This window comes from Elephantulus edwardii, unplaced genomic scaffold (assembly GCF_000299155.1).
Source record: "Elephantulus edwardii isolate Elephantulus edwardi_28Jun2011 unplaced genomic scaffold, EleEdw1.0 scaffold00113, whole genome shotgun sequence".
Lineage (NCBI taxonomy): Eukaryota > Metazoa > Chordata > Mammalia > Macroscelidea > Macroscelididae > Elephantulus > Elephantulus edwardii.
This window is the reverse complement of record NW_006399863.1, coordinates 9,264,512-9,275,817: the sequence shown is the minus strand read 5'-3', so window position 1 is coordinate 9,275,817 and position 11,306 is coordinate 9,264,512. Positions and strand designations below refer to the sequence as shown.

Genomic DNA, 11,306 nt, shown 5'->3' with positions numbered 1-11,306 from the left:
AGGAGGGTAGAGAAAACAGTGCAACAATGAATGAATGAAAACCCAAAATCTCTGTAAATGTTCATTAAAACTAATAAAATTTAATAATAATTAAATTAAAAGAGAGATCTGGCTTAAGCATCGATAACAAACCACTTACGTTGCCATCAATGAGGGTACTATAGGTATGACCACTACTATAAATGTACATCTGAGATTACTGAAACAGAAATAGTTTATGAAAGGAGACAGAAAAAGAAAAGAACTAACCCTTCTCTGGAATCCCCATCTGACTTATCAGTTGAACTTGTAGAAGAACTTATCTCCTCCTCAGACAGACAACGGATCAGCTTCTTCTCCTAGTAATGATTAAGAAAACAAAATTCCACATGACAACAAAGCCGGAATGTAATATGTAGAACAGTCTTAGATGCATTGTCTGATGCAGTGTGCATCCAAGGCAATTTAGCTGGAGAAACTAATATATATAAATGTTGAAGTTAATTTGCCCAAATGATGCCCAATTCACCCAACAGTTCACAAGTTTTATAAGGCCCTAGGAGAACTTTCCTTTCTAGAAGAAAGGAATTTCTAGGAAAAAATTTCCTTTCTAGGAAACAGTGGATAACTAGTTCAGATACTCCATCTCACAGGCAGAGGCATGATTTAAGATCATTGGCATTTGAGAGTATACTAAATTGCCTCTACATCAAGGCAATCACAGTTTGTTCATATCTGAGGCCCTTTGTCAATCTTCTTTAAAGGATCACTTGATGACACACTGACACACAAGCCTTATGAATTTGAAAGATGGAAGGGAAAATTTAAATAATAAGACAACTAAATAATAAAACATTTTATAAAGAAATAAACCTTCGTTACTTCCCAGAGCAGAAAATATCCATTTTTAAAATAACAATACACATCTATATATAACGTCAGGAATCAGAATACAGAAAAATGATTCATCTTCTCTAAGATGTTATCACACAGAAAGGTAAACAAGGATTAGAAACCTTAGAGTCACCTAGTTAGCTGCCAGAAGGCAACTCTACCTTATCCTTTGTGTCTATTTTGACACAAACGAAACTCCTTGAGGAATAAGCAAGTGAGACTGAAATCTGGCTGAGCAGATGGGTTTATTGGTAAAGTGGCAGAATAATGAAAGTGTGGCATAGTGGAGGCCCTTAGGAAGGCTTGTTTTAAAGACTAGAAAGGTTTCAGCTGCATTACTAACCCAAAAGGCAGCACCACTCTGGTAGTTCAAACCCACCAGAAGCTCCTCAGGAGAAATATGCGCAATCTCCTCTTGTGCAGTTTACAGCCTCCAAAACCCCCTCGAGGGTCAGACTTGATAGTAAAAAGCAAGCAAGACTGGGTCAAATGTCATCCCTTTAATTATTACTTACCAGTTCCTCGGTGAATTATCATTCACCAAGAATGAAAGGTGAAGCTTGAGCCAACCCTTTCCCAGAAACAGACGATGCTGACATTTACAGTCTTCACTGTATCACTGACATTTATAAGCTCTGAGTTCTGGTATTAAGTGTGCCAAGTGCAGACGTGTCTACCTTTCCCCTTAGGAGTGTGTGAGGTACCTGAGTCACGCTGCAGTCGGAAGACGCACGTCTGGCAGGGAGGGGCTGGTCTCTCTCCCGAGGCTTCTCTGGCCCCGCTGCGCTGAGGGACGCTCTCCTCACCAGAGGGCCTGAAAAAGTGATCACCCCCAGTACTGTTATGGTGGGCCGGCCTTAACCAAAGGAGGCTTTGCACAGTGTGGGGAAGAAATCAGCAAGGTCCAGCTCAGAAATAACAGACAGCATACTTATCAACACTCTGGTGCTTGACCCCTCAGTTCAAATTCAGCTCTGACTCTTATAAGTCCTGAAACGGTGGGCACATTATTCAACCCCTCTGAACCTCAGTTTCCTCAGCTCCTATTCTTTGACAGTACATAAATATGAAATTAGATAGTGTCCTTAAGATGCCTGCCATAATGCCTGAGACACAGTCAGCATTCAGTGACCAGACAGAGCCAGTGTCCTCTTTAGATGAGCCATAGGAATGATCACAGGCCTCCGTCCACCCAGGGCAGCACCACTATCTCTGCTTCCTCTCTGCTCCTGAGAGGAGAGCACTTCTCTATCCTGTAGATGATGGATATGGAAACAAGTTAAATTCTCACTTGGTTTCCAGTCTGAATCCTCCTAGAAGTCACTGCTACTCACAGCCCTCCATCTCTTTTCCTCTGATGATACCTGTTCCAGATCCAGTAGCCTATGCTAACTTTCAAAGCTTTCCAACAAAGTTTAAAAAAACTCTAAGTTTGAAAATGAATTATGGACACCTGAAAACTCTTAGCACCTCACTGTAAAGAGCCCTGGAAGTGTGGATGTTAAGTATTTGCATGCTAACTGAAAAGAAAGCTGGCCATTTGGATCCACCAGTCACTCTGCAGGAGAAAGATTGTTGTTGTACTGTGTACTGTAGAGTCAGAACTGACCCACAGCTGACCCTCCTGCAGGTTTTCAGAGGCAGTTAATTGCCTGGGAGGAGACTTCCCATACTTCTCCCGCGGAGCAGCTGATGGCCTCGAACCACGTGCCTCCAGAATTGCAGCAGAGCCTCTTGCCACTAGGCCACCAGAGCTCGCTCCTCTTAAGAGTACAGTCTTGTAAATCCCATGGGGCAGTTCTACTCTGTCCTATAGGGTTTCCACAAGTTGGAATTGATAATGACTTGACAAATAAGTTTGTCTGGTGTTGAGGGTATATTTTTGGTGCTCAGAATCAGCATGCTTGTCCACCTCAACTCCCAATACATGAAGGGGAAAGGACAACTTTACCTGAGGGGAACACCTCTTCCTGGGACTGCTTTAGTCGTCTCCTTTCTCTTGCTGATAATGGTCGGTCCTTTTAAAGAAAGTCACAGAGTCACTTACTACATTTCTCCTGACTATCTGTAGAACATGTGCATCATCAGCACTACAGGAAAAGGCCTTTCACTGGATATCAAAGGAGTGTCCATTTTAGACCAGTCCACGTTGAACTTACAGCCACTGCTAAGAAAAATCTCAACCTTCATACCTGGAAACCTATATGAAAACATATTCTGGTTTCCTTCATTAACTGCAATTCAAGCGGAAGTAACTAGCCCTAAACAACACAATCTGTACATTTCAATCAAAGGTTTTGCTGAGAACCAGGAACTTATCCATGCAGTTTGGCAAAAAAAGTACAGTTAAGTTGTTTTACTACAAAACTTTATCAAAAGCACAGAATTTTACAACCTCAAAATTTTACATGAAGGTGTCCAACATACGCTCCCACAAACCTTTGATGATGAGACTTCACTGCTCCTTGAATTGCTCACAGGCCCAGTGACGACTTCAATTTGGTTTTCAGAATCCTTGTGTGTTGGCGTGACTTCCGTTTTCCCAACAATTGGGCAAGAAGGCAAAGGTCGAGAAGAAACCTCTTGGAACTTAAGAAAAAGAGGAATATCATATTATCACACGGAGCTCTGGTGGCCTACTGGTAAGACTCTACACTGCAATGTCAAAGGAACACAGTTCAAATCCGCCAGCTGCTCTGTGGGAGAGGGATGGGCAGTCTGCTCCTGTGCAATTAACTGCCTCTGAAGACCCATGGAGGGTCAGCTATAAGTTGGTTCCAACTTGACGGTACAACAACATCGTATTATCAGGGAAATCTGGTGGCCTAGTGGCAAGAAGCTGCACTGCAATCCCAAAGGCACTCGGTTCCAGGCCAGTAGCTGCACCACAGCAGAAGGATGAACACTCTCCTTTCATGCAATTAACTGCCTCTGAAAACCTGGATCAGTTCTGACTCTAGGGTACACCACCACCACAACATCATATTATCAGTGTTTCATATAGTCACTTTCAAAGTTCTCCTGCCAGTTAGGTCCCCTATGACTCAGTCAGTATTTTGCTCTTAAAACTTTAAAGTATTGGGGAGGTCTGGTGGCCTAGTGGCAAGAAGCTGCACTGAAATCCAAGAGGCACATGGTTTGAATCTACCAGATGCTCTGCCGGGGAAGGAGGGACAATTTCCTCCTGTATCAGTCAGATCCAATTTGACAGCACACATACACACACACACACACACACACACACACTAAAAAAAATAAAAATTTTATAAAAAACAACTTTAAAGTGTTACAGTTTTTAAAAAAGAAACTGTTAAAGGTAAAGGACCATCTAAGTAGCAAAGAGAGAGGGGAGTCTATGAAAGCTACTTCAGAAAATGCAGTGTCAGCATCTGTGCAGAGTAAAGGGAAAAGTATTCTTTAATATAACACAGAAGAGAGATTTACCCTCATTAGTCTGTTGATTTAGTTCTCATAATGATCCATCCATCTTGCGACAAAGGTAAAATCCTTACTCTGTTTCCAACTAACTCACTGATATTTAAAAACTGGAATTTGGCGTCTCATATGGCTTCTCGCATTTCTTCTGTGCTGTGTTAGTCATTTGACATAGAAATCTACTTAGACCTATCCAGTCTTACTTCCCAAACTACAGATCAAGGACTTATTCCAAAGAAATCACGACCCACCTGCCTCTTCCCACCACTGTGTCCAGTCTGTTCTCTTCTTTTCTGCCGTCGCTGTCGAGACAGGGAAGGTTCAGACCCGGAGCTGTGTGGCTGGAAGTCTGGGCAGATTCTATCCTGTTTTTCTAGAATACATTCAGCAGCAACTGGATTCTTTAAAAAAAACAAACAAACAAAACCCCATAAAAACACAGCGAAACTAAAAAAAAAAAACCAACAAAAAACCACAGTGAAACTGCAAAAACAGATGGAGTCAACTTCTGAACTTCTAAGTGACCAAACCCCACACTCAACCAGACCAAAGCCATTTGACTGATTCCAACTCCCAGCAAATCTGTACGAAGAACAGAACTGCTGCCGAGAGTTTCCAAGGCCATAAATCTGTACAGGAGGAGATGCTTCACCTGTCTCCCGAGGAGTGGCTGGTAAATTCACACCTTCTGGTTAACAGCTGAGCGCTTTAATCCCTGTGCCAACAGGGCTCCCGAAACCTCACATTTACTTTTTCATTCTTTCTTTTTCGTGTGTTATGGGGTTTTTTTGTTGTTGTTGTTTCTTATCGTTCCACATTTACTATTAAATTGGTAAAATAAAATTAAGAGGGTCACCTTTCTTACAATGAATGCTTATTTGCAGTGTGAGCAGACAAAAACAAAATGTTTTGGCTTTTTCTTCTCTCCCCTTAATTAAAAGGAATCATTATTTTAATTATTCATACAGTTATGAATCCAAAACTACGGATGTCTGATTTAGCAAAGATGTTTAAAAAAATACTGTCTTAACATTTATTAGGGTTTCTATTCAGAAAGTAACAAATGCTTTACATAAGATTTCATTTAATAGAAATTTTCTCCTTGAAAAGGAAACTTTTTAGAGCTTTTAAAGAGCACTGAGTCTGGCATCACATGAGTCAAAATACCTCCTTGGGCCTCAGTTTCCTTACCAAGAAAATGAGGATAATGCCCTCCATACTCTGTGTTATTGTAGAGAATTAAATAAGATGGTATATTAAAAGTACTTGGCACTATTTCTGGCACTTATTAGATCACGTTCAATTAAAACATTTGTATCCAAAGCCTACTACTGTGTGTTACGTTTTATAAAGGAAAACTAACAATACATTATTAAAGTAAGATTGCATTTTAAGAGCCAACAGTATTAATACAGCACATTTTGATCCTCCAGAAAACACAAAATTATAATTCCACTTAGTGCATAATTGAAAGATTAGCTGCTAACTGAAAGATTATTGTTTTTGCTGTTGTTGTGTGCCATCAAGTTGGAACCAACTTAAAGCTGACCCTCGAGCAGGTTTACAGAGGTGGTAAACTGCTCGAGAGAAAAATAATTCCTATTAATATAGTACAAAAGGAATATTTTTATATCTTTTTAAAAGGAACAAAACTTAGTGAAAATAAAAAGGTTCCAGCAATCAAGATGAATATATATAAAAAAAACTGTATTTTTATATATTAGTAATAAACAAAGGCACTCTATTAGTCCAAGGGACTAAATAATGGACTGTGAATTGAAAGGTCAGTGGTTCAAATCCACCAGTAGCTACATAGGAGAAAAATATGGTAATCTGCTTCCATAAAGATTGAAAGCCTTGGAAACCCTGGGCATTTTTAATCTATCCTTTACGGTCTCTGTGAGCTGGAAGCTACTCAAAAGCAGTGGGGTTTTGTAATGAATGATCTGAATGCAAAATTAAGAAAATAATTCCTATTAATATAGCACAAATAGGATGAAATAACAGTAATTTCTTTAAAAGGAACAAAACTTAAATAATTAGAAGACAACTCATGTTCATGAGACGGTGGACTTACATATTGTTAAATAGCAATACCTTCTAAAAGTAAACTAAAAGTTCAACACAATCTCCATCAAAATTCCAGTCCTTTTAGGTAGAAATTGACAAACTTGATCTTAAAATTCAGATGGAAGTACAAAGGTTCCAAAATAATCACAATAATTTTGAAAAACAAGACTAAAGTTAGAAGAGTCATATTTCCCAACTTCAAAGACTATAATAAAACAATAGGGAGCTCTGGTGGCCTAGTGTCAAGGAGCTGCACTGCAATCCTGATGGCAAGCAGTTCGAGTCCACCAGCTGCTCCGCAGGAAAAGGATGACAATCTCCTCCCGTTAACTGTCCCTCAAAACCCACTGGAGGGTCAGCTATGGATTGGTTCTGACTCTATGGCACACACCACCACCACCACAAACAAAACAGTATGGTGTTGATTCTGACCAGTGGCCTTATAAAACAGGGTACAATGCCCCATAGATTCCCAAAGCTGTATTTGTGAAAGTCATGATATCATAATAAACAAATACAAATAAGCAAAGAATCTGATTTGGTATTTAATTAGGTGACAAACAAGTGGTCAATAAGCACATGAAAAAATGCTCTACATCATTAATCATTAAGGAAGCTAATTCATTGCTTTGCTACTGAGTTGGAACTGACTCACAGCTGACCCTCTAATGGGTTTTCTGAGGCCATAAATCCCATGGGAGGAGACTGTTCATCCTTCTCCCTCACAACAGCTGGATTCAAATTGCCTGATTACCCACTAGACCATCAGACTCCTTTATTAAGGAAAAGCCAATCAAAACCCATTTCATACCCATTAGAGCCAAACAGGGAGCTTTAGTGGCTCAGTAGGTAAGTAGTTGCACTGCCAACCCAAAGTAGGGAGTCTGGATCCACTAGCTGCTCTGAGGGAAAAAGATGGGCAATCTCCTCCCATGCAGTTTATAGCCTCTGAAAACCTACTGGAAGATTCTGACTCAATGGCACAAAACAACAACAGAATCAATATGACAGATAATAACAAGTATCAGTTAACCACTGAGTTACCATAACCTGTTGTCATTAGGCACAGTTTTCATTAAATTATATTTCAGAAATAAATCACAAACCTTACTTTCTAAGGTGCCTCTAGTTGAACAAAAAACTCTAGCTTTTCAATGAGCATTTGCACCACCAAGACATTATGGCCTGTGACTCATATTCTCAGGTTCAAGGGAATGGAGAAAACATGCCCACACAAAGCTTGTACATGCACGTGAATAGTGGCATTATCTATATTACATTAGCCAAAACGTGCACCCCATCCAAATGCCAATTCGATGAGCATTTTTACATAGACAATAGATTTTATATAGGAATAAAAAAGAACGAAATACTGGTATATATTACAAAATGGAAGAATCTTCAAAACATTATGGTAGGTGAAAGAAATCAGTCATGAAAAAACCCCCATATTTATTAAAAATATTAGACCAGGCAAATCCATAAAAGATTTAGTTGTCAGAGCTGGAGAAGGGAGAAGTAGAAAATAAGTGTTAAGGGGTATGGGATTTCTTTTTAGGGTGAAAAACAGAAGAATAGCTATAAATCAAGGTTGTAAATATAATAAAAATCATTGCATTTTAAAAATAACATAAACTTTTAACAAAAGATAAGGAGATCTAAATAGAATCTAAGAGACATGCAGAACAATCTGGACACACCAAATTTTATCCATAAAATATTAAGGATTCTAGTGTCCAGGGGAAGCTGAGGAATCTTTTGGCTTGGATCCAACACTTTTTAAAAAATTTTTATTGTATTAATTTTGTATGTACCATCAAATCAGATCTGACTGCTACAGGAGGAGATTGCCTCCTCCTTCTCCAGCAGAGCATCTGGTGGATTTGAACCACATATCTCTGGAATTGCAGTGCAGCATCTTGCCACTAGGCCACCAGAGCTCCCTTGGATCCAACACTTTTAAATGACGAGAGCCTTATACTTCTCCTGTTCCATGGAGAAAAAAAGTATTAAAAATATTTTCATATAGGGAGCTCTGCCTAGTGGCAAGAAGCTGCACTGTCATCCCAAAAGCACACGCTTTGAATCCACCAGATGTTCTGTTGGAGAAGCAGAGGTAATCTCCTCCTGTGCCAGTCAGATCCAATTCAACGGTACACAAGAAAAAAAAGGCAACTTCAATCTGTGTCTTAATTTCTCATGAAGAAACAAACTGTCTAATTTAAAAAATATTTTCACATACATTTACAAATTAAGTTATTATTTAATGGGGCCCTGGCGCCATAAGGGGAAAGGCACACTGCTATTAATTCAAAGGCTGGGATCAGAATTGTGGCTGCATCTGGGAAAAGATCTACTGATCCGCTTCTGTAAACATTACTGTCTAAGAAAGAAAAGTGCAACAATGAATGAATGGAAATCCAAAATCTCTGTATATGTTCATTAAAATTAACTTTTTAAAAAAGTGCTTAAGAGCAAGGGAAAAAAAAGTCACCACTTTGTCTGTCGGTCTGGCATACTGCGGTGGTCCACATGCTACTATAATGTTTCAAGTTTTGCCACTGGTGTTTCAAATACCAGCAGGGTCACCCAGCCTAGACAGGTTTCAATGAAGTTTCCTACGACAAAGAAAGAGGACTTGGCATTCTATTCCTGAAAAGAAAAATTCACAAGTGAAAACCTTACAATTAGCAGCAGAATATTATCTAATGCAGTGCCTGGAAGATGAGTCTTTCAGGTTAAAAGGTACTCAAAATATGGCTGGAGCAAAGATGCTTCCTCAAAGGAGAATAACTTTAAGCCTATGGATGGAATAACGTCAGAATGAGAATAAAACAGCTCCCTATTTATTAATAATAAGAATGTGAAATGTGCAGAACATGAATCTAAGAAAACAAAGTCATCAAAATGAAATAGAACGCTAGAAGAGAGCCATCCGAGGCATTAGTGAGCCGAAACAGACTGGGACTGGCTATTCTGAATCAGACAAATATATGGTCTACAATGCTGGGATTGACAAACTGAAGAGGAATGCTGTCTCATTCCTTGTCAAAAAAGATTTCAAGATCTACCCTAGATAGGGTACAATGTCCTCAGAGTCAGGATTAACATTCATACTCCTATCAAGAGGACCTGTTAAAGGAATGACTATTATTGTAGGGACCTCTGGTGGTCAAGTGGTAAGGAGCTGTGCTGCCAATCTGAGGGCACATGGTTCAAATCCACCAGCTGTTCTATGGGTAATCTGTTGTGCAATTTAATGCCTCTGAAAACCCACTGGAGGGTCAGCTATGGGTGAATTCTGACTCAATGATACTCAACAACATTATTCAATTATATGCACCAATGCCAAAGATAGGGAAATTAACAACATGGAAAGCATGGGGGGGGGAAGCAGAAGGAATACAAAGGCACTGTACCAAACAGAGGGAGAATATTAACAACTGATGGTGCAGAAGACATCTGAGGTGTATGAAGACAATGGCAACAAAGCCAGGCTCCAGAGACTGAGAGAATGCCAGTGAAGATGTTTTAATAAACAACATAAAAAAGGAAGTACTCACTCATCCATGTGAAAAAAAATTTTAAAGACAGCTATTTGACAAAAAACTAGAAGGGATCCATACTCATGTCCATCCTGAAGAAAGATGATCCAAGAGAATGTGAAACTTACTGAATAATATAATTAATGTCATATGCAAGTAAAATTTGCTAAGGATAATTTTAAAAATACTTGCAGTTATATTAGCAGAACTGTCAGAATTCAGAAGAGGCTGTGGAACAAGGGATATCACTACTGATGTCAGATGGATGTTGGCTGAAGACAAAGAATACCACAAAAAATGTTTACCTGTATTTTACTGACTATCCAAAGGTATCAACTGTGTGGATCACGTTGTTATTGTTATGTGCCACTGAGTGACCTGCGACTCATGGCGATCCTATGTATACAAGATAGCTTTGAACCCTGCCCTATCCAACACACCTACCTCCATTACCTCCAATCTATATCATCCAGGCTCTTCCTCTTTTGCACTGTCTCTCCACCCTTCCAAGCATGACAGCCTTCTCCAAGGACTAGTCTCTTTTGGTTACGTGTCCAAAGAATGTGAAACACAACTTCAAAATCCTTGCCTCCAAGGAGAAACTTGGTTTCACCCTCTCCAAAACAGACCTGTCTGTTCTCAAGACTCTTCTCCAGCACCACAACTCAAAGGAATCGATTCTTCTTCTGTCATCGTTAGTCATTATCCAGATCTCGGACTGAGGTTGTTAATAATTTCCGCTTGTTTGGCTCTGCAGTCTACATTCTTGGCACCAGCAGTCAGGAAATCAAAAGACAATTTGCATTGGGGATGTCTACTATCAGGGACGTCTCAAAAGTACTGATAGAGCAATGATATCAGGCTAGGGACTAAGGTGTATCTGATCCAGGCCAGGGTCTTTGTAATTACTTGTTATGTATCAGAGCTGAATAATAAATTATGGATAAGTATAAAAGCCATGCAGTTGATGTGGGAGTGGCAGCAGTGTCCTGTACTTTCTACCAATTCTAATACCAAACATCCTTCTTATGGCTCATGTTGTTCTGGTATTGGATCCAATAATCTGTTGCTAAGGCAACACAGGATTTATGGGTAATCACTCATCATTCTGAGGTTTATTGAACAATAACAGCTAACCATTCAGGCTGGAAACAGGAGACAATTCTTTAGTCAGGTCAGTCTATCAGGTGTGCTCAAAGACCTTGTGACCTTCAGCTTTGCAGGATCCTCTGATCTTCACAGCTCTGGGCCAGTGTTACCAAGCGACCTCTCCCACTGGCCTCAGTAAGCGTAGGCAAAGGCCCTCAGCTCTGGCTCAGTGGTGAGTTTTTTAGTGATGTTAAATTATAAAAATATATTTAATATGTTAAGTATAAGACGTAT

At 39.6% G+C, this 11,306-nt stretch overlaps 1 protein-coding gene across 1 annotated transcript in view; it reads right to left on the bottom strand.

Moving 5' to 3' along the window:
- Positions 1 to 11,306, bottom strand: part of NEK4 (NIMA-related kinase 4) — a 43,796-nt gene that overhangs the window by 14,492 nt on the left and 17,998 nt on the right. The window contains 5 exon segments of the mRNA XM_006892292.1: positions 250 to 338; positions 1,578 to 1,687; positions 2,825 to 2,891; positions 3,313 to 3,462; positions 4,524 to 4,709. Of these exon segments, the coding sequence (XP_006892354.1) occupies positions 250 to 338; positions 1,578 to 1,687; positions 2,825 to 2,891; positions 3,313 to 3,462; positions 4,524 to 4,709 (602 nt within the window).